This window comes from Eimeria mitis, genomic scaffold (genome assembly GCF_000499745.2).
Source record: "Eimeria mitis Houghton genomic scaffold, Emh_scaff34, whole genome shotgun sequence".
Lineage (NCBI taxonomy): Eukaryota > Apicomplexa > Conoidasida > Eucoccidiorida > Eimeriidae > Eimeria > Eimeria mitis.
The window spans coordinates 20183-43102 of NW_013571741.1; the positions used below are offsets into that span (position 1 = coordinate 20183).

The 22920-nt window shown below is 49.3% G+C and overlaps 5 protein-coding genes across 5 annotated transcripts in view; 2 read left to right on the top strand and 3 right to left on the bottom strand.

The window, feature by feature from the left end:
- EMH_0036360 (uncharacterized protein) overlaps window positions 1-1933 on the bottom strand; it is a gene marked incomplete at both ends in the record, with an annotated part of 5060 nt that extends 3127 nt beyond the window's left edge. The window contains 3 exons of the mRNA XM_013498400.1: window positions 456-650; window positions 1017-1604; window positions 1855-1933. Of these exons, the coding sequence (XP_013353854.1) occupies window positions 456-650; window positions 1017-1604; window positions 1855-1933 (862 nt within the window). The remainder of the gene's footprint in view (window positions 1-455; window positions 651-1016; window positions 1605-1854) is intronic.
- A 2256-nt stretch (window positions 1934-4189) lies between these two features.
- On the bottom strand, window positions 4190-5194 carry EMH_0036470 (uncharacterized protein; the record flags this gene model as incomplete). Its single annotated transcript, XM_013498401.1, has 1 exon — window positions 4190-5194. One exon carries the CDS (start codon window positions 5192-5194, stop codon window positions 4190-4192), a length of 1005 nt encoding a protein of 334 aa, XP_013353855.1.
- Window positions 5195-8708: 3514 nt separating this feature from the next.
- Window positions 8709-13817, top strand: EMH_0036580 (uncharacterized protein; the record flags this gene model as incomplete). The annotated part of the gene is made up of 6 exons (XM_013498402.1): window positions 8709-11464; window positions 11640-12086; window positions 12323-12409; window positions 12608-13235; window positions 13366-13433; window positions 13715-13817. The coding sequence occupies 6 exons, from the start codon at window positions 8709-8711 to the stop codon at window positions 13815-13817; spliced, it is 4089 nt and encodes a 1362-aa protein (XP_013353856.1).
- A 2115-nt stretch (window positions 13818-15932) lies between these two features.
- EMH_0036690 (Pfs, NB-ARC and Ankyrin domain protein, related) lies at window positions 15933-19027 on the top strand (the record flags this gene model as incomplete). Its single annotated transcript, XM_013498403.1, has 5 exons — window positions 15933-17179; window positions 17304-17551; window positions 17808-18019; window positions 18387-18739; window positions 18829-19027. The coding sequence occupies 5 exons, from the start codon at window positions 15933-15935 to the stop codon at window positions 19025-19027; spliced, it is 2259 nt and encodes a 752-aa protein (XP_013353857.1).
- A 330-nt stretch (window positions 19028-19357) lies between these two features.
- The window catches only part of EMH_0036800 (uncharacterized protein), a gene marked incomplete at both ends in the record, with an annotated part of 6890 nt that continues 3327 nt past the window's right edge, over window positions 19358-22920 (bottom strand). Inside the window, 7 exons of the mRNA XM_013498404.1 lie at window positions 19358-19489; window positions 20428-20552; window positions 20804-20906; window positions 21217-21352; window positions 21658-21809; window positions 22195-22388; window positions 22641-22806. Of these exons, the coding sequence (XP_013353858.1) occupies window positions 19358-19489; window positions 20428-20552; window positions 20804-20906; window positions 21217-21352; window positions 21658-21809; window positions 22195-22388; window positions 22641-22806 (1008 nt within the window). The remainder of the gene's footprint in view (window positions 19490-20427; window positions 20553-20803; window positions 20907-21216; window positions 21353-21657; window positions 21810-22194; window positions 22389-22640; window positions 22807-22920) is intronic.

The following is a 22920-nucleotide window of genomic DNA, read 5'->3' on the forward strand; positions in this document are numbered from 1 at the left end:
ACAAAACATATTCAATATATTTATATACAAGAATTCACAACAAAATATACAGATTCATATAAAATAGATCCATATAAAATAAATTCATATAAAATAAACTCATGTAAAATAAACTCATGTAAAATAAATTCATAAAAAATAAATTCATAAAAAATAAATTCATAAAAAATAAATTCATAAAAAATAAATTCATATAAAACAAATTCATAAAAAATAAATTCATAAAAAATAAATTCAAAAAAAATAAATTCATATAAAACAAATTCATATAAAATAAATTCATAAAAAATAAATTCATAAAAAATAAATTTATATAAAATAAATTCATAAAAAATAAATTCATAAAAAATAAATTCATAAAAAATAAATTCATAAAAAATAAATTCATAAAAAATAAATTCATAAAAAATAAATTCATAAGAAACTAATTTATATATCGTCGCCCTTTGGCTCACCTGTTGCGAGGGCTTCTTCTGGTGTCAGTGCTAGGTTACCGTCTTCATCTACCTCTCGGCGGTTTGTGTTTTGTTTTTTTTCTGTCTGGTTTGCTGCTGCTGCTGCTGCTGCTATGGCTGCGACAGCTGCTGCTGCTGCTGCTGCTGCTGCTGTGTAGCAGCAGCAGAAGAAGTATTTCAAGTGCCGCACCATCTCTGTGAACACGTAGCCAACGTTTGCAGCTGTCTGTACAGCTGATATGCGTGCAGCAAGCGATGTGCATGCAGCCCGTCTCTCTGCTGCTGCTGCTGCTGCCTCGCTGCGCCTCACCAGGACGGCCGCGAGGCGCAAAAGTTTAAGAAGTGATATCCAGAAAAACTGCAGGTAACGGTTGCTGCCGCGAAAGACCTGTCTAGACACCCGAGCGGCCAGAAAATACAGAACCACGCTGCACCGACAGCAGATGCAACTGAATGTCATCAAGACCCATCCTATTGTCTGATAGAAACACACAGCTGTCACCTCTTGGGCCACGCGAAGCAGCAGAAATATAAAATGCAGGCAGACGCGTAGAAACTGACCACACAGCTCAAGCTGCGAAGCCGGGGTGTCTGTACGCTGCTGCTGCGGGCCCCCAGCTGTCTGCTGTACAGGCGACTTCATTTTTCTCTCATCTGCATGCAACATTTGCTGTCGTTCTTTGTCTAAATCTGTCCTCACGCTGTCAACTGCAGCAGGCCGCATCCCCACCTCTGCTGCTGCTGCTGCTGCTGCTGTCGCTGCTGCTTCAACGAAGGCGTGTGTTTGCTCTAGAAGCTGCTGCTGAAATTCAAAGAAATCTCCAGAACTCGAAAGCGGCGAAGTGTCGCCCAAAGACCTCAGAGTCCGCGGGGCGGGAGCAGAGCTTGCACTGGGGTGAGTGACAGATGCTTGAGCTGCACAAGATTCAGCAGCAGTTGCTGCTGCAGCTGCTGCAGCAGACTCAGCAGCCTGTGCTGCTGCTCCAGACTCAACAACAGATACTGCTGTGGCGGTCTGATGATTGTTGCTGCTTTCTGATGTCTGTCTTCTTTTGCGAGGAGGAACCCAGAGATACTGCTGCTGGTACGGTTCTTGCAGCTCCTCTGCCTCTGCAATATGTTGGGGTGTATAGTGACGGCCGGATTCTCCTAAACTGCATTCGCGGGATGCTGGAATCGGAGCCGCCACAGTGGGTGTGTCATTGGGCAGCATAGCGAATGAGGAATCCGACTGAAAATTGTATAAAGTTCACTAAAGCAGGAGCAGCAACTGCACAAGTAGCTAGTGCTGCTGTTGGTGCTGCTGGTACTGACAGGATGCAGCCTGGTACTGCTGCTGCTGCCTGTGTTTGATTAGGTGCTCATCAACTGCAGCAGCACTCTGATGAAGATAGCGCACCAGAAGCCGTACGGGAGTCTAAAGGCACCTCAGAAAGAGGTATAGAAGACGGGGTGGCGGTGATGGCAGCAGTGGCCATTGATAAAACTGCAGTGGGCGGGTAGAGTGTAAGAGGGGTGTCGTTCAGTATACCACATATGCAGAACAACGGAAACCTAAAACCCTTGTGTGGCTGCCGCGGCTTTGGCTGATTCAACCGGTCCTCTTTGACGAAAAAGAATCCAATTAGTCACGAGAAACGAAATAAACCGGCAAATGTCGATTGACTTCACCCCGTTTACTACAGGATACCGCTGTCGATGAAGTACGGAAGCTGCACGGACAGCACTCGGAACCGGAGAGGAACAGCACGCGCTGGCGGGTGACGCGGCCACTTCAGTTTGAGAAATATAAACTGGCGAATTTGAATTGAAAAGGTGAAAGTGAAAAGAAAAAGTAAAAAGGAACACCCGAGACGTTTCGCTCGTAGCCGCCGCTGCCGAGTCCGGCTGGCGTGCCCGCATTCAACTCTGATGGCCCCACAGTGTAAGTGGCTAAGACACTATTTCAATTCAGATAGACACTCTTCGTCTTTTTAATATGTAAATCTCTCTAATTTACCCAATAAATAATTAATACACCAAACTTATTGCTGAGTCGAAGCTGGGCGCAAGTTGTCGTTGGGCGGTCGCATGGTGGTTCGCATGGAAACCAAAACAGACGCCGAAAGGGAAAGAAATGAAAAGAAAGAAGACAGAAATAAATGCGTTCTGTTTATTATTCATGTAACGAATATGTTTCACCTATTGTAATATCTGTGCTTCAATTGTCCTAACGTGCATATTCCTATATTCAGCACCAGGGGGCTGTGCCGTGTGCGTATGCATTCTTTCTTCGTCCGAAACCAACGATCATGGGATGCATCCAATACGAGGTCCACGCTCTAGCGTCTAGACCCTAAACCCTAAACCCTAATTCCCCCGTAGTCTTCGGCAATTCCCACTCATAAAGCTGCCATACACACATTTGCTGATGCCGTAATATAACTCAGATTTTACTGCGCAACCTCATGGTGCTGAATCCTCTGTCCATGTCAATGGAATGTGCATGTTAGGACAGTGCAGCGCACGCATAGTAACAAATGAATCAAATTTGTTGCATGAATGCAGGAATACGAGCGTGTGTTTAAAGGGCGCAAAGCCTGGCGTCACTGCCTACAAGAAAACCTGAGATGGCTATCTGCTTATACTGAACAGTAACGTCTCCTGATTTCATGTGAAGAAGACTCCGGCGATATAAGGGGGAGAACACGTCTTCCAATTGCTGATCCGATCCGCCTTGCTGCACTGGCTACGCTTCAGCGCTGCAGCGTCGGTAACGAGTGCCTCCTCCCCCTAGTATTGTACAGTTTGTGTCGATACACCCCGATAACGGTATAGATGGACTGCAGAAAGAACCAACGTGGCTACCTTTGGTGCCCCTCTCCCTCTATCGGCGTACTGCTAAGTACGAGAAGAAATAGAGCAGTGCAGTGGGTGCGCCCTCTGTCTGAATTTGCTGCTAATTATATTTGAGGTCTAAAACGCTATAAAAGGGAAGAACAACTAGACGTGAAACTCCAACACCACAACCCCTTAAGCTTGAGCAGTCTGTATTACTCTATATATTATAGCTTTTTATCAGTTGGTGACACCTCATGGCAGACAGAAAACAAACGTGAAATATTCCAATGGAGTTGCGAGCAATGAGAAACGGCCAGGGCCTCCCAAAGGCACCAAACCGCGACAGCGCGTTAACATCGAAATTTAAAAGGTTTCCTGGAGCAGAGCCCCACCTGCGGGCTACCAGTTCCACCTACGGCGCTCTTACTAGAAACCCATGCTGCTGCTGCTGCTGCTGCTGCTGCTGCTGCTGCTAACAACAGCAACAAGGAAATATCTGTCTTACCAACTGCTGATGCTGCTACTACTAGCAACAGACAACAACAGGAATCGGCCTCTTTCTCACCAGCATCTGCGATTGCTGTTGCTAGCAACAAACGACGACAAGAACCGGCCTCCCTCTTATCAACTGCTGCTGCTGCTGCTGCTGCTGCTGTTGCCAGCAACAACAAGGACCTGCTTGACGTGCTGCTGTCGTCAGAAAAAGCTGCAAGGTGCAAACTTTGGTGACATTAAAGTTGTGTACACAACCTCCTTCTCGGACGCGTGGCTCCTGCAGATGAATGAAGTGGGAGCCGTAGATACAAATCCTCGCGCAGGCGACTGCTCGCCGATTAAAAAATGTTTGGCCACAGAGGGATAAGCTGCATGTATGTAAGCATGCACGTATTTATGCATGCATACGTATCAAGGGTTTAATTTGTAGTTTGTGGTGCTGGTGCAGGGGATGGAGGAGGAGCGGCTGCGAGGTGTTCAACGAAGAGCAGCAGTAACCAGTGGTCCTGTGGAGGCAGCAGGTTCATGCAGGCTGCTGCTTGTCGTTCTGCTTCACTTGCTGCAGCTTTGTATTTGCTTTCAAGAAACTGGATTTCCTTCATGACGATGGGGCTCATGGATGTGCCTTCTGTAGCCTTCATTGCCTCGCTAACGAGGAACTCGAGCATAGCTATTTTCTTGTGCATGTAAGCTGAATCGATATCAACGAGGTTACGCAGAGCTGTGGCCACCATGGGGTCGCTGTACAGCTCTTTGCGCATTCTGTTAACATTCCAGTCCTCCAGGAACTCGTCTTTCTTGTCTGAAGCAGCAGCTTCGGTTTCACACAGATGCTGTAGCTGCGCGCGCAGGTCCTCCGCGTTGCTGGGAAAGCTTTCTGCTAGGGGCGGCAGCTGTTTCAGCAGGTTGTTCATGCGATCTGTGATGACAATAAGCGGGTTGAAGGCCGCCACCATCTGCTTCTGAAAGTTGTGAATCCTCTGAGATGCCTTGTCGCGGCGATCGAAGCTCTCCTTTGACAACTGTGCAAACTCATGAAAACCCTTCGCCACATGTGGGTTGTTGCGCAGCCGCAGCTGCATACCTTCTTCAGGGTTATCACCAATGATGTTCTTCGACTCCCAATAAAGCAGGGGGTCACCCTGGTCCAGCCTGTCTGGTACTACAACCCCCGGGAAGCGGGGAAGACGCCGTACGAAGATGATGAGCAGGACGAGGGCTGCGCCCCAGAGAAGATGCAACACGCTATGAGGCTTCTCCACCACCTTCTTGTGCTGCACAGGCACAAGCGTTCGGTCATCCAGGATCCGCTGCGCCCACTCTACGTGCTGCTGCAGGTCCTCCGCCGAAGACAGATTTGGCATCGACCCAGGAGGGGCGGGGGGCCTCTGCCCACCTTTATCTGACAGACGCCGAGGCTCCATTCTCCCTCTTGACTCCAGTCCAATGCAAACAGAAACCGCCGCTGCTTCTCCTCATGCCACGATGCGAAGGCCCCAGCAAGCAACAGAAGGAGCGCGATAGCAGAAGGGGCCGATGCGGCGGTGCTGCCGGGCGATGGGGGAAACCCGGAGCAGAGATATTCCAAATAACTCTAATGCATGCGGCTAAACAAACAAAATAAGATGGAGTGGTGCTAATGCAGAGTAAGCGCATGCACGGGCAAAAAAAACGAGCCACAAACGGTGGCAGCAGTTTTTGGGGCTGGATGATGATCAAGCACAAGAAGTGAACGCCCTGCCGCCAAGCGCTCACGCAAAGAATTTAGACTTTGATTTAACTTGGAAACAACAGACAGACGGTTTTAGATTGTTTATTTTAAGTATTTATTTCTGCTTTCAAGCCGATTTTAGGGGGAAATGCAACTCACGCCTGCATGATCATGAGCAGCTGAGGAGGCACTCGGTAGTGAACAGTGGGCTCTACTTGTCCTACGTATGTATCCTAGGCCAACCTAACTGGGTGCAGAATCTGCATCTATACACTAAACACTACCTATTTCTAGTATTACGACATAAATATTCAAGTAATCGTTATTAAAGAGTATTTGAGTTCATATATCTTAGATATGACATCGACTCTGCCGTGAGTCTCTCAGCCTCAGCGTCAGTCTCAGAGCCAGCCCTCAACCTGGTGGGCCTACCGAGCATTCTTGATTTGGTTACCTTATATTTCTATCTAAAGCACTACCATTTATATCTACTAGTGTTGTATTTGTTCTCCTTCATATAACGATGCCTCTAAAGGTTCCACTTGAGCTCCCCTGTAGCGCCTGTGCACTACTACACTCTCCCTGATCGGGCCACGCACCGCTCAACTCTAGTTGTTAGAGGAACACGACGCGTCTGTCCCTTCCCTTTGTTCCTATAAAAAGCTGAAAGAAGATATTTTTTATTGTGAAATAACAGGTAGGATCTCCACCGGCGTGAAGTGAAGCGGCATATGTTTGGTTCTTCATATTGCTCGCTGCCACACCGATGCGCTCAAGTCATGCATGAGGAGAAACTCAAAATCATCGTAAATGTAGTGCAAATATCGAATGCATTTGTTCAGTCGTAGAGAAAATAACACCTGTTTAGGGCTAACAATGCGGAGTGCGCCAATAGCACCCGCAGTTCCTGCCATGTAGTGGCGTGGTTTGTCTTACGTGTGTAGTTTTGGTGTTTCGTGAATTCCCACTTCTATGCAGTTTGGTCGCTGAGAGAAAACGAAGTGCTTTAGCAATTGTCTACAGCGATAGTTCTGCATGAGCCCAGACGGGGCTCGATTTTCTTGTTCGTAGGGTTGCCTAGCAACAGGGGTAACAGCAAGGAGTGGTGTCGCATCTCCCGTCAGAATCGGTATCTCTCTCCTCTCCGCACAGTAATATTCCCCACACATTTGTTCTGCATTTCCTATTATGAACTGTTACCCAACTCTTGACTCCACTGCAACCCACGACGCTCCTTGGCTGTGATGGAAGATTCCCACCACCGCACACATATAAAAAACTGCAAAATATTAGAAGAAAGCGAGCATCTCAGCCTACATACTGTTTTGTTAGAATGTGCAGTGATTAACTAAATGCCAATAGAAGCCCATTTAAGCAGTCTAAAGAGGGACGAACGAGTTCTCAATCGCTTCGAAAAAGAAACCGACCGGTACGCCAAAGACATCGCGCCTTATTGCATTTTCCCTCTGTAGAATTGTAATGATCGATAGCATTTCCACAGCGGCTCAACTCAATGCGCATTTTATGTGCATCCACATCNACATCAATAAAGCTACGATGGGTGTGCAAGGGAATATGCGATGAATTCACAGTCACTGGCTAATGAAAAGCGCCATATATGTTGCACTTGAGTTCAAATCAAAGGGTTGAGTGCTGAACCACCACTGTAAGTGCAATGAACACCGGCGCCAAAACGTTCAAAGAACGCTGCACGGTGCACGCATGAGGGGTATTCCTCGGCATAATAGACGAGAGAACTCATAGCATATATTTGTTTTCAACTGCTATTCTTCTATTTTGAGTTTCTCTACAGCTCAGGAGAGTCTAAACGAAGACCATTGGCAGCCGAGGTCCGCTTCAATATGCGTTGTATGGAAGTGTAGCGGCACGGCAGCGGCCTCATTCCTCTATCTATAGCCGATCTTATGGCAACCAGCCATACTCAATGTTGGTTGAGTTTCTAGGAGGGTGGAATCTTCTCTTGAGCAGAAGCAGTTGCAGGAGCAATGTGAGTGACAGCAGCAGAGCGGGAGTTAAGGGAGATAAGAAAAGTCTGCGGGATTCGGTTGTTTCGAAGGACTCGGCAAGCCGTGTGAACAGGTTCGGAGATGCCATAGACGATCAGAATCCCCTTTAAATGTTTGTTTCTTCCAATCATCTGCCTAATATATACCAACTCTGCTGTGCGACTCCCCGCGTGAAGAGCAGCTCACGAACCCGGCGTGTCTACAGCTATGGATTCCGGTCCTCCTGGCCATTGTAGGCAGGTAGGGAGATATTTGGGGCATTTGTTGAGTTTGAACGCAAAGCAGAATGAGTTGTATGCTTGATTCGCAGCTATATAGACACTCAGTTACTCCCAAATATGAGAAGACGAAGATGTCGGCAGCACTCGGGGCGATCATCGAGTGGCTACCATTTCACAGTCCACTGGCTTTCGCCACAAATGCACGAGAGGTAATTTCCTCTATTGGAGCACCATTTGTTTCATTTTTCAATGAAAATTTGCAAAACTTTGAACAACAACCAATAGACGAATACCGCTTCCCGACATTTTCCCCGGACCGTCCAACGCATGTGCAGGCAGCAGCTACACATGCGTTGGGCTCTAGATCTTCTGAATGAGGCGCCCGCAGCATCACATCTCCCCCGGCTATTTTGAAGAAACTTTATCCTATATTCTCATATCAGGACGTTTTTAGAGAAAACATTGCACAGGAGGTGCTGCTTGCAGTCAATGGCGGACCTGCAGGGAACCCGGATGGCTTGACAACTTCCCGCTGCAGCGGTAGGCACACTTGTGTCCTTTTAAACGGTTTATTGAGCCTGAAAACGCCGTTTGGCCTCTCAAAGGAGCAAAGAAGCTCACCCAAAACCGCAGGCGGCCCACCTTATCAGCACGAGCTTGCACTGGGAGGCTCTATGAAGAGCAAGGAATCCCGCGTGTAGTTCGCCGTCCATACCCGGCTCAAGATTCCGAGTGTCTATGGCTTTCTTGGAGAATGCTTCAAATCCCGTAATAGAGGAAACCTAACGGTTCTTCTTTCGGGTTCCCATGGCTACGCGTTCAACATATGGGTTCCTGCACGCGCCGATGTTGTCGCTTTTTTTCCCTCGTTACGCTCAACTCGACAGCCTGCTTCGCCCCGCAGGCTGTCTGCCTGCCCTGCGTTTACCTCCTCGGGGCACCTGACTAAAAGCCTCCCTCTCAATCGCTGCTTCCTGCAATGGCATCGTACGCGAGGGGAAACTTCGACCTCGCGGCTCTCATGTCGCAGCAGCGGTTTCTGCGGCAGCAGGAGCAGCAATTGAAGGCGGAAGTGCTGCGTCTGTCGCGCACGACGCCATTTGCCCTCCCTCAGGACAGACCGTTGCCTCCCCCGCCACCTCAGCAGCCAATTGAGAGGCGCATTAAACCCTCAGCTCCCAGCGGCTGGCAGGTTCAGGCCGGCGATGTGGGCGTCTTGGAAGGCGGACCTGGCTGTCCTCGCAGCTCGTGGAGATTGGGAGACCGACGGGAAGACGGGGAACCCGGCGGTATGGCGGCAGCAATCGCGCGTAGACAGCAAGAGCTGCAGCAGCAGCAGAGAGAACGACAGCAACTTCTGCAGCAACAGAGATCCATGCAGCGCCCTGCATCCTGGGGGGCTTCCATGGAAGATCTGCCTCGTGACGGCCACGAAGGCAGCCCATACACCTTCCCCACTTCTTCTCAAGAGAGTTTCCCAGGGTTGTCGCGGTTTCCCCGTTCGGCAACAGTTTCATTGGCTTGGGGAGAGGCGGAGCAGGGTGTTTCAAGAGCAGAGAAGAGACATCTGGCCCGGATCAGCCCCTCTTCCTTGCCTGCTGCTGGTATGCCGAGTGGAGGAGGCAGGAGGAAGGGGGAAGATGGATGCCCAACGGGGCAACGACGACGCCAAGTCCTCCCGGGATACGCAGCCGCTGCCTCTTCGCCTCTGCTGCATGAAGCGGACGCGTGGCCACTGCATGCAGCCCCGCGAGGTGATTCGAGAGAGGCACGTTCGAACAATTTACCTTGTGGCTATGCAGCGGCTGTGGGGGGAAGGGCTTCTCAGGGCCCCACCGGCTTCAACGTGCCGTCCACGCTGCCGCCTTCCCTCCATCACGAGCCAGAGGGCTTCGGCTTTCTGAGCCCGACGCCCTTGTATCAAGAAAACAATTCTAAGGACGTTTTTGTGCATGCAGCAGGTCTTCCATCCCAGCACTGCTCGCGCAACGACGGGAGCGCCGCCTTGGGTCCTCCTCGTGTCGGGTGGAATGATCAACAGCTCCGCCCGTCAGAGAACCAGAAAGGAAAACAAATATCACAGCATGCAGGGCAGAGAGGGGCCTCGCCCATAAAAAGACGGCCAGTTGACTACACTGCGGAAGTTGCAGCGGGAAAACCTTCGTCTCAGCTGGGCAGCGACATGTGGGGCTTTCGGCAGTCTTTGCGCGCTTCTGACGAACTCAAGACAAGTGTAGGCAGACAGGCGCCGCATACGCGGGCAGCCGCAGCTACCATTTCCACCAACATGACCCCTCACTTTGCTGCTGCTACTGCTTCAGCCGCCACTGACGACGAGGAAACCCTCAAGAGGATGGGTGTCAACGCCTCCCCCAGAGAGCTGCTCTTCTTCAGGAAGCAGCTGAACGGGAGGGTAACCCAGCAGCGGCAGCGGTCGACTTCGAGGCGAAGTCGCAGCAACAACTCCCCAGCAGCAGACAGACGAGAAATAACTGCGCCTCCTCTCGAGCGCGGTGGCTGTGGAGGAGGTGGGCATTTCAGCAGAGACGTTGACACCACGCTTTCAGCACCGAATCCGGGTGTATGGGCACTGCCTTCTTGGATGAGGGCCTACGGGGTGTCAGGAAGCCCCTCTCCGCCTTACGTACACCGCGAAGATGGAAGGCGGCAGCGTCGCTTTCCCCCTTCCAGTTGTTCTGCTGCCCCCCAGGCAGAGCGGTCCCAACTGTGGCCAACTGACTGTCTCGAGGAGCCTCCACTGCCTGGCTGGGCCGAAGATGCAGGCGATATGCGATGTGGCTGCCGCTGCTGCCGCATGAGAGCAACGCATGCGCAGGAACCCGGAATAAGCCCCACAGCCGACCTCCCGTGCTGCTGCTGCCCCTGCTGCAGCTGGTGGCGTATGGAGGGTGAGGGCCCCCCAATTGTTGCTTCCTCGAACAAAGGCCTCTATGCAGACAAAACAAAAGAAGAAAACGACGGGGGAGCGCCTGCAGCTCTACCTGCGCAGGCAGGCAAATGTTCCCGCTGCGGCAAGCGATCGTCAGTAGCAGCCAGCAGACTTCATGCACCTCAGCCAGGAGTTGCTGTGTCTATCGCAGTAGACGACCGCCTCCCTCTCGAGCAGGCCGCTTCTCTATGCACTGCCTGTGCTGCCTATCTTGCATGCGAGCGGGAGGCACAGGAGGCAGCGCTGGCGCCTCGATCCGGGGCTGCGGCCCATACGGGGGATCCTTCGCCTGTAGTTGCGCATTCAGCAGATAACAACCCTTCTCCCCTAGCCGTACAAACGGCTGCAAGCAGCTCTAACCAACAGGATCAACAGGAAGACTCTGCCGAAGCTGCAGCGACCAAGGAGGAACAAAAAGAACCGGAGTCAGAACAGAACGTCCGGTTGTCAGCTGCAAGGCAGCTCTGCACCTCTTCAGAGGGTCCTCCTGAATCCAACAGGGTTTGGGAGAACCCTCGAGTGGTGTCAAAGATTTGCCAGTATCTGTCGCTGTCGAAGCTGCTGCTGGTCCGGCGCTGCAACAAGACATTTCTCCAGGCGGCGCAGTACCGCATGCGTTTTGTTCTGTACAACTCGTTGTTCCTGCTGATGCACGAAGCAGAGGCGGGAGCTGCTGCTGCCCAGCTGCAGCAGACGAAGACCAAGGAGGGGCAGCACTGCCCTCTATCAGCAGACGCCCTGATTCAGCTGCTAGGTCTTGATGAAATAGAAGTGGAGGAAGTGCGGTGAGTCTTTAGACCCTGTAGACCCTTTTTCCCGTTCTCTAGGGTGTTTAATGAGACACCTGAACACTGCTGTGGTACCGCAGTGCAGCGGGACTCGACACGCCTGGGTCTTCATTTCTGTTCTCTCTGTGATCAGAAGCAGTTAATGTTGTGGTGCGACTGCTGAATGCTGCAGCGCCGGGAACCTGCCGTCTGCATGCCCTCCGGAAGCTGCAACGCCGCGCATGCAAGATGTTGCAGCAGCGCTTCTCAAATCGTTGGCCGACTTAAAGGCAACGAAGGAAACGAAATCTCCAGGCAAGCCCAAGGGCTTGAAAGGCCAGCCTATAACCCGCAAGCACCAAATGCAACCAGCCCAGCCCCCCCCAGCACCCTCCAGGAAGTACGCTACACAGTCAGGCAAGCAAAACGGGCTGACGAAGCCAGAGGTCCAGCAGCAAGAGCGGCTGCAGCAGCAGCAGCTGGAGCAGCAGCTGCTAGATGCGCACATGGCGAAGCAGCAGGCGCAGGAAGAGGCGTACCTGAAGATGGTGCAGGATCAGTTCGATCGGCCTGTGAACTTCGGCTACGACGAAGCTGCTGGGCCAGTTGCTGCACCTTGTGCATTACCATTTGAACAGAGGTAATACATTTCTGTACAGAGGAAATGCGTCTATACATGCATTTCACCTCCAGATGTGGCAGGTCTACCAGTCTTTTGGTCCTTGCAGAAGTAAATTATGCATATTATATATGCATATTTGTATATATATATATATATATATATATATATATATATATATATATATATATATATATATATATATATATTAAAGATATATACATATAATATGTGTTCGCACGTTGTTTTCTTCTCAGCATCACTGGATCGCCTGAGCCTGCGACATTCAGACGAGTGCGACATGCGTTTCTAAAACTCTGGAATTACGATGATGAGGCATTTCGGTCCGTTCTATAAATAGGCCCATCTAGGAACTGTCGCATGCAGTCTGCAGTCCTTTTTACCGCATTTACTTCCTCGTTTACAACCTTTAGCACCGTTTCTTGCAGCACTAGCATCAGCAGCTACATGCGCCTCATTCAGCTTCTCTCGATACATTATCTTTATATGAGGGGAATTCAACTGTGTTGCTACGACTGCAGGCAAGCCCTCATTCGCGCGACGACCACCTCGTATCCAACTTGGCTCTTTGACGTTTCAGCTTTGTTGCTGAGGGCCGTATTTCAGCTTTGTTGCAACTCACTTTCTGCGCCTCCACTGAAAGAGTTGATCCCCTTGTTCTCGCCTAAACGTCGGCCTCCGTCTAAGGTTGACGTGCCCTGCAGATCTGACAGCTACCTGTGGGCCAAGATGGCTCGCGTCTCGGGCTATGCAATGCACCTGATTAGCGATCAAGCCTGGCCGCCTTTGAGGGACCCCGTGGTGCGACTGGTGGCTCAGCCGTTTATATCTCCGGATGTGCTGACGAGAGGGTCGGGGGTTGACCCACACGCACTCTATGATGCTGCAGCGGGGGGGATTGCAGTGACACCGTTGGTGCTACGGCCTGTTGTGGTGGATTCGTTGGAAGTGAAGATGTCGAAGGTTTCCCCGGAGTTCATTTCAGAGTTCCTTGAGTACGGCAGGCAGCAGCAACTCATTCACTCTGCAGAACACCCGCGTTCGATGCACGGGGGAGTGCGTCAGTTCAAGGCGTCTTCAGAGCTTATTTTGATGATGGATTTGTACGAGTGGCTGGCTTCGGTGTTGACGCACATGCAAAACACCGAAGTAAGTGCCACAGTGCGAGCAAATGCATCAGCTGCTAGAGCCCCGCTGCGCAATGAAACAAAAGGAGCTACGCAAAGAACAGGTAGGCAAATGCGCTGTTAAATGCTGCTGTTGATATTTGCACGCACAGGACCTGCCCATCATGAGAGAAAAAACGTCTTTTAGTTTGTGTGCTTCACGATCTGAGAACTTCCGAAGGTGCAACTGAAGTACATAAATGAAAAGGCAGGGTTGGCATGGTGTATTTGTATACCGTTGCTAACCCGTCCTATCTACCGTTTGCAAGCAAAATTTTGTATGCTACTGATGCCTGACTGGCTTTTGCCTTGCACTCAGAATGACTACAATCAATATAGAGTACAATAGAATGCATTTTAATTGCTTTGAGAAGGAGTAATATCAATATACACCACATTGCAGTATAATATAGTGCGCATTTTCTGCATTTTGCTCTCTGCTGGCTTGCGTTGGGTTTGCAGGAACGGGGCCGAGACAGGTTCGGACTCCAGCGAAGATACAAGCTGCTCCAAGAAGTCCTCAAAAGAAGCAACCGCTGCTTTCTTCATCACCAGCAGTCGGTGATCGTCTCCGAACGTGTTCAGAAAAGGTGCAGAGAGGAGCGATTGGGCCCACGGATGTAAGGGTGACACTGCACGGATGCAACCAATACGCTAGCACGTAGTCTGTGTTTTCTTAAGCCTTCTTGCAAGACAGTTGCGTGTATGCTTTCGTACTTGCAACATCAATGGGGATGATAGTAGCAGCAAAAGAAAGAAAGAAAACGTTGAATGTAGAAATCGTTGAATGTGGGACTTTGTGCAGGCGAAGGTTCTACGCGACCTCATAGAAGAACAAAGTGTCATTCTTCGCGAAGTCTGTCGCCTCCTTAAATCCATCAAAACGCAAGGCCTCCGTGCGAGTGATTGAGGCGATTGATTCCTCTTGACCTGGTGAACCGTTCGAAGTTCGAATATAGAAACGTCTTCAGTGCTGTTAATGCGACAATAGTTTCGCTCTATAGTGTCAAAATGCAGGGGATTAGGAACAATGACGTGTTTCTCGATCGTTCGTGTGAATTGCAACTCTTCTATTGTAATTCAGTCACCAAAAATGTTAAACATGAGCAGCGACAAACGCTGAGAAATGACATTTTTGACTTAATTATCAACACGTGCTAAAATTGTCCTCGAAATAACCTAATGGAACGGAAGGCCTACATACGCCCATGTTTCAATTATCTAGCCAAAGACACACTTGTACTAAGCTCAACCAGAAAGAAGGTAGAAACCTAATTTCTGAAACGAGCAGAGGTAGTCTAGGGTCTGTGAAACTCTATGCGCTCAATTGAATAAAGTGCAGCGTAGATGTTTCGTGGACTGCCAAGCAGTTTGTGGCTGTACTGTAGATAGAGCTGAGCACGAAGACGGAGGAGGCAGGGCGAGAAAGCAGCTTGAGAAAAGAGAGATACCTCCAGAATACCTGAAGAAAGATAAATCGAACTGTACACGGTGACCAATGATTCACATCGTCAAAGAGACGCCGAAGTCTCTCTCTCCCGCGCCCGTCGTTCGAATCTGTAGTTAAAATGCATAGCTTAACTGGAATATGCAGAGTTTATTCTTTGCATTCAAAATGCAGAAGAGTCGTAGAACTCTCCTCTTGCAGTTGTTATTTTCGCCTTAAACAGAAGGGCGCGCGACCACCTGCCCTTCCGTTCGAAGTACCTAAATTTAGAGTCTAGTCTTTGCAAATTAGAATTCATTGATAATGCTGGGGTTCTTATGGATCTGTCTGACTAGCTTCCCTGCCTTTTTACTGTTCTTAAGCGTAAAGCACACTTCGTAACGTGCTTAGAAGGAAAACTACGCATCGATTCACACACCGTTCCCGCGACATGTATGAGCCTTCTACCGAAAGAACGGTCATGGCCGACTAGCATCGGAGCATAAATGGTTTTCCTCGACCTCCGAATATTTTTTAAATTGTGAACAGTTAAAAAAAAGCGTCTATAAGTACAAGGATGCTACAGCGATTGCTCCGCCGGTTCAGTTGGTAACTGCTCTCGCGTTTCGATGTCTCGCGATGAGTACCACTTTTTGTGTATAATTATATTACTTTTCATCCCCTTCAAAGTGCGTATTTGTGGCTTCTTCGATGTATTTTTGTACCCCGTTTTAACGTTTTTAGCTATATTTTGAAGTTCTCTCCTGCAGTTCAGCAGCAACTCGGCCGTGGTCACTGAGATACCTCAGAAGCCCCGGTGGACCATTGGAACGAAACATGAGTTCGACTAATCTGCCTAGTCATTCGACAAATTTCAAGCAATAAAACCGATAAATAGAGGTATTATATCTGAAAGCTTCGATATTTATTTGTCTGTTTAAGAAAAGAGGTGCATCATTTCAGGGTACAAGTTGTTGTATGATCTGCAACCCTTTTCGGCTTCAAGCGGCTGACACCGCTTGGTGTCTCAAACCGTCTGCATTCTGCGCTTTCCCGAGAGTCGGTTTTCCTTGATTAAATACCACTACAACAAGACATCACCTTCTCTTCGGTTTTCCTTCGTTGCCTACCCTCTTAGAGGTGTGGAAAAGGCCCCCTTATTTCCCCGTCATTGGGATTTGGTCTCCAATACCAAGTGGGTGGTGCCCGATATTTGCGGAGATGGATCAGGTGACAAGAACCGAAGCAACGGAAATGAAAGAAGGGGAGGCGGAGCCAACAGCGCCGTCACCGGGGGAGATGAAGCGGAGACTGCGGGCACTGCTGCAGCAGGAACAGCATTGCACACGAAGAGCATTCCTGCAGCAGCAACTGTGTCAAATGCAAAGAAACAAGAAACCGAACACAAGTCACGATCTTCGGGATCTCCGCCTTCTGCATATGATGTCCGTTATACCCAAGGCAAGCAAGCTAAGACGGAGAGACCAAAAAACCCTGCTGATGCAAGCCAGTGCACGGCATGCGCCAGCTTCTCGTAGTTGCAACCGATCACCCCCTGCAAGTACGCGCAGGGCAACTCCTTTGCGCATGCCGAAACGTGAGTTGACAGAGGCAGAACAACGGCCTGCATTGCGCGGTTCAGCAGGAGGGGACGCGGCGGGGTTGTTGAATGAAGAAGAACCAACACATATCAGCCCGTCTGCTGTTCTCAGCTCGAGCTCTCCTTCGCATGCAGGGCATGATGGGAACACCTGTGCGAGGAGCAGTAATATAGCAGTCGTCAAGCCCGAATGCGTTGGTCCTGCTGCTTCTTCTTTGCCAGAGTGCATCACCATATCCGATAGTAGCGACGAGAACAGCAGGTGCAGCTCCCCGCCCCCCCCTGTAGTTCGGCAACAGACAGATAAACAGGAAACCAGCGTAGGAGGCATCTCTGGATTACGTAGCGGGGGCCCCGCGGGTGTATCGAGATATCAGCCACTGCCGACCAACGCTGCAACTGACTTTTGCAGCGGAGGAGACAACAACGGAGAGACTCAATGCGACAACTTCAACAACGCCTCCCAAGAGAGAGACGAAGCGGGGGTTGACGCCTCTCAGGAAGGTGATGAAGCGGGGCTTGCGGAAAGCAGAATCGGTCCGGGAGTGGCCCCTGCTTCCTCTACGCCGGCTGCATGCTCAAACACAGAGCGTTTGCAACATTTATGTTCACCGCGTGGGGCCACACAGGATGGCGCTTCACGTGCCAGGCGTGGGAGTGACGAAGACACGACAGCGCACAAGCCGCAAGAGCGATTCCCTGCACTTGATGTCAGCGAGGGGGCTCTGCAGCAGCAGGACCAGCAGCAGCAGATGAGTCAAACTGGGGAGGCTTTGGCGGATCCCGCGACAGATGCAACAGGGAGTAACTCTACACACAGGCCATCAGTCACATCTGGTTGGCCAGAATGTGTGGTGGATATGCTGGGCCCCGATGTGTTTAATCTGCTGAAAGAAGAACCGTGAGTTTGCGAACAGCCGTTGCTTTCGTTCACCTGTAAATCACCTGCATGCAGTTGTAACTGAGCAAAAATGCTTTCATGATAAACTGTTGTAAGCCTGTTTGTTTGCTCTGCTGGTGCTCAGACACCTGGTGCATGCGAGGAGCGAGCATTCAGGTATGTCTATGTTTCACCACCTGTTGCGACGCCCGAGCAAAGATGACGAACAAGTGCTAGAGCTGTTCAAATGCATCTACGAAGATGAGCCATTGAAAGAACGCGTTGCCTTGCCTCCATTCTCTGCGCTCAAATGCGACCGCGGCCAAACCCTGGCTTTCTATGCTGCTGCCTACGGCCACCCGAAGTGCCTCAAGTGGATCCTTGAACAAATAGGTAAGCATAGAGCATCTACTGAATATTCTGTAGCGTATGGAACTGCTGTTTAGTTCAGTGCTGCTATGTAGGACAGCCTGCTGTCACATCACCCCGTTCTGAGCTATGCTGCGAACTCAGTAAACTGGTGGCGTCTATCTGCGCAAGCACCAGCAGGGAGTCGCTCAGTTTTCCCATAGTTTTTGTGACACCTGAGGTAGGACGACGTTTGTCGATACACCTCGTTATCTTCTTGTATGTCGCTATGCCCTTGCAGGTGGGGAGAGCTCTCAGAGGCAATTTCTCGACATCCGTGACACTGAGGGAGACACTCCGTTGCACTACGCAGTGAAGAACGGGCATGTGAGTGTCGTAGAGCTGCTGTTGAATGTGAATCCAGACATGCTCAACAGGCAACGAAACGATGGCCAGACGCCGCTCTTCGACGCAATCGAGAGGCCTGCAATCGTCCGCCTTCTTCTACGGCACGTAAGTACATCCATGTTGCCTTATTCATGTTACATATTTCGCGCATGCACTGTATTTCAAATACGGTGGATAGTAAGCTGCTATTATCTCGATTCTGCATATGAAATGCCTCTGGGATATCGCCAAGATGCTGCATAGGATGCATGTGCAAGCTATCTGCTTGATGTTGACTATTATGCGCATACACGTCACCTTAATTATGCTGCATAGTAAGCCCATGTAGGTTATCTGTAAGATGTTGAAGGCAACATCTCGCAGATAAGCTGTCGCTACTGCAGCGGCGTTGCTTGAAGTATCCATTCTGAGTTTCTGTGTATGCCACCCCATGTGAACCCTCGAGGTGATCTGTTGCGTTTGCTGGCCTCAGGGTGCTGATTACCGAGTGCGATGCAACATGGGTTTGACGCCTCTTGAAATGGCCACAGATGAATTGCGATGGAAACGCCTCTGCGCGAGCCGCGGCTGCAAGATACTGCCGAAGCGGCTTTCCTTTTCCGTTCATCTGCTGAAGAAAGCGGAGAGAGACGGATGGACGGGAGGCTCTGGAGGGGAGTCAGTAGAGGATCAAAACAATTCAAGTTGTTCTACGAGCGGCAGTACTGCGAGAGCGCCTGATGTGGCCAACCCTGTTGAAAACTGCTCGGCGGATACAGTGGTTGGCGAACAGGGATCTCAACAGGAAGAAGACATACGCAGCATTGATTCCCATTTAGAACCGCAGTCAGATATCTTAACCACGACGAGATTGTCACAGGGTGGAGAAGGCAGTGGCTCCTCCCCAGCAGCCGGCGCTGCTTTTCACCAGCTAGAGAGCAGAGACAGTCACAGCACGAGCAGCAACAGCAGCAGCACGAGCAGCAACAGCAGCAGCACGAGCAGCAACAGCAGCAGCACGGACAGCAACTGCAGCAGCACGAACAGCAACTGCAGCAGCGCGAGCAGCAATTGCAGCAGCGCGAGCAGCAACTGCAGCAGCATGAGCAGCACCTGCAGCGGACCATCCAGTGAAGGTGATGCACAAACACCAACAGGAGGAGCAGCTCGGCCTGTGTTGTAAGACATGCGAGACCGGAGGCCTTTACAGCGGCACTCAAAATATCAATCAGAAAGAGAACAAGAAGAAGAAGGATCTGAATACGGTCATTGCAACACTGAAACTCTTACTGAGACTGCAGCCCTGCTGCCAAGAGCCTGGCTTGGAGATTTCGCAGAAATTGACCCCGCCAGACAAGAAGACATTTGCTGCTGCGTATAGAAGGGGGACAGGCAAACGCTTGTGGAAGCAATTCCCCTTTTGAGTATTCTGCCGGACTTTGTTTCAGTTTATCTTTTTTTAATTTACCAAGGCCTTGATGGTGCAGCTTCCTTGAGAGACGCCGCATCATAAGAAGCAAAGAAAAGCTGTGGCGGTTTGCCTTTCAAGAAGTCTACAACAGCAACGCCATCGTCGCGTCGCGCACAGCAAACGCGCTGAACCAAGGACCCAAAGAACACTGATAAGGTGCCGTCTTCTAGTGGGTGGTGCTGTATGCACCTCCAGGCTCTGTACAACTGTAAAGCAACAGCTCTCATGAAGTGACCTGTCTGCTTGGATTCTTCTGGTACTCGACAGGCACCCTCACGGTGGCATTTACTCTGCATGTGTGACAGACGCATATTTGAGGAGCAGGCTGTGGCTGTCAGCCACTCGTGGTGCATCGGTTCCCCTCACTGGCGATGTTCAAGTACAGTTGCAGTAGCAGGCAAAGTAGTTTTGCAGGTTTATTTATTTGTGTATATATATATAAATATATCGTTCTTTGTCGTTGAGTTGAAAGGATGAGAGGGATTATATATGCTTAGAACCGGGCGCTTAATGAGATTATTATTCTACATGCGTAAACGCGGGCGAGCCATTTCTTGATGATGCCAGAAGAAGTGTTTTTGTAGTATTTTTGTGAGACCTGGTACTGTTCAGTCCTAATAAAACCCAGCTAATCCACCTCTTATCCTTCCCTTGACTTGAAATTGCAAAGAAATATCATTGTCGTAAAGGCGCAAAGATGCTTTTGCGGTGTATACACCGCCACGCAGCTTGTGGCTATGCATTCATACGAGACATACTTCTCGTTTTGCGTGGGACGTGCCGCATGTACAGCACTGTTTAATGCATGCATGCATGTATTCACCCATGCATGACACTGTTTAATGCATGCATGCATGCTTGCACGTCACTGTCTAATGCATATATATATATATATATATATATATATATATATATATATATATATATATATGTATATATGTTATATGCGAGGAAGGGTAGATGCACGAGGTTAAATGCACTGATCGAGCTTTCTTCGTGCATGCGCGCATATCCTTGAGCAGATTGCAAATGCTTGCTTCTTGGTATGCATTTTCTTCTGCACGTAGATTGCCTCCAGGACTCCGATAAGGGGGCCCCAGGCCGACAGGCGTGTGCGTTGCAAGTGTACCAAGTACTTAGCACTTTCTGGCTTCAAGAACACCATTGTTTTTCCTAACGCGTATGCACCTGAAAAAATACATGAACAGCAACATCGCATCAACGTAGTTGGTTCAACCTTCACAGAGACAAATGTAAATTCTCCTTCAATGACGGGAATGCGGCTTCCTCATTAACAGAGATATATTTTCTCCTTCATTGAGAGGAATGCAGTTTCTTCTTCGTAGAAGGCTAAGCATCTCAAACTCTATAGACAGAAGTGAATATTCTCAGCTCATGGAAAGGATACTAGAGCTAACAGCAAGAAGCCGGGGACGCACCGTTTTCCAGTTTTGCCGCCGCAATTATCGCTTCCGTAGCGGCGCGTTTGTCGGCCGTCTTCGCCGCGCTTAAATCAATAAATTGAAACTGTTCCACAAATTCCTAAAATTTCACACGACACATTGCAACAGAAGAACGGAAACCGCTGAAAGACCACTCTGTGAAAGACACGAAATATGCGCTCCCTTCTCTTTCGGTACTGTGTATACCTCGCTGCAAGGCACGAGGTATACGGTTCTTTTGATCTGGTTTTATTCATTACGAGAAATATGAGCTCCCTTCTGCTTTGTGTTGTTTCATTTCGAAACAAGCGGCACTGTTCTTTTTCCTGTGTTCTTATTCACTGTGGCAGTACCCATGCAGTTGGGCTTAAGAAGCAGCAATGTGGTCTCTTACACACACACACACACACCTGGAATTGGCGCCGATACGAATATCCAAGCTGACGCAGTTGCAGCGCTTCGATGATGGAGAGTGCATGCAGCTGAATGAGCACCTTGCTCTGAACCCACATCAAGGGCTTCTTCTCTTCGTTGGGCTTCACGCACCTGTAAACGCAGAGACAGAGCGATACACAAAACCCATTGAGCAGCTTGTCACGGCGCTGCAATCCGCTAGGGTTCATAGAGGCAAAGTGCAGCAGCAGCAGCAGGAGATTGGTTGCACACGCGGTGAGGGGTGCACGGTACAACAGCAGCCTTCCGCATGCCCGCATGCACAAATGCATGCATGGATAAATGCATGTACGCATGCACCACTGTCACAGTAAGCACAGAGTCCCTCGAACGAAATCAAGGGAGGTGGTGGTTGTTGCATCCGCGTGGGGTATTGGCTAGCTGCATCTCTTTGTCACCTGATAAAGTGAGCTTCCGTTGAGCCAATCAGAGTCATGAGTTTGTTGAGTTGTGCTAAGAACTGAGACCCGATCAAAGATCCCTTTGCCATCTTTCCTCTCTCAACCTTCACTCCTTCAAAGAGTGCCCGCACCACTGGATTCCCCGAGGCCTGCATGAGCGGAGAGCAAACAGCTTCAAATCACATTTCTAACGTCGGCAATAGTTAACATTGAGATCAGCCACAGGAGGAGGCAACAGTAACGTAGTAGCATTATCTTAATGTGCTGCTTCTACTGTATCAAGTACGGCAGCTGAACCTGATCTTTTACAACAAACCAGCTAATAACAGCAAACGCAGACACCTCGATTTTCATTCCGCTGCATATGAACGCGAAATTGGAAGACACACTTAGGTCTTTTCTATATAAAATACAGTGGACTTTGGCTTGGCGAAAATATATATATATATATATATATATATATATATATATATATATATATATATATATATATATATATATATGTTATGTTGACATGTGGAATTACTCGCGCACCTGCACGACTTCGACCATTTCCGGCCTTAGAACATCTTTATTCTTGAATATAAATCCTTGTGCATTATATTTGATCGTTCCAATCGACTGCTTTACAAAGAAGGCGCTGTGAGCGTCGAGCTTGGCTGGCACAAACTTCGAGTTGGATTTTAGCTTCGTGCAACAGGTGCTAACGAGCTTTTCGTCGCTGCCGCCTGGAGATAATCAAATGAACAAAAAGGCAACAGCTTGAATGTGGCAAAAGAAAAAGCTACGGCCAACGTAAGTAAAGTGCGTTGAACCGTCTCGTTGACAAAACGTGAGCATACAGCACTAATAGTAATATTTTTACTTTCATTACTAAAAGGTGAGACGTGGTGAACTGTTATGCGTTTATTGCCTAGAATTGTGCATACAATAATAATTATTATCAGATGAACTGCCGCGAACTGCCTTGCGTTAATTACCGGGTGCCAAGCACTGGTCTTCAAGGATGCTGAGAATAGAGCTTCCCTTGTCTATCAGCACGCTGATCACTTCGTTGTTGGTGGTGAACTCGATGTCTTTCGCTGTAATCCCTTCGCTTTTGTAAAGGGCGCTTTCCCGTGCAAACACCACCTCGGTAAATGTGCTCTGAAAGAAGCAAAACGCAACAGCACAGACACCGTCGCCTATTACATCAGCATATATATATATATATATATATATATATATATATATATATATATATATATATATATATATATA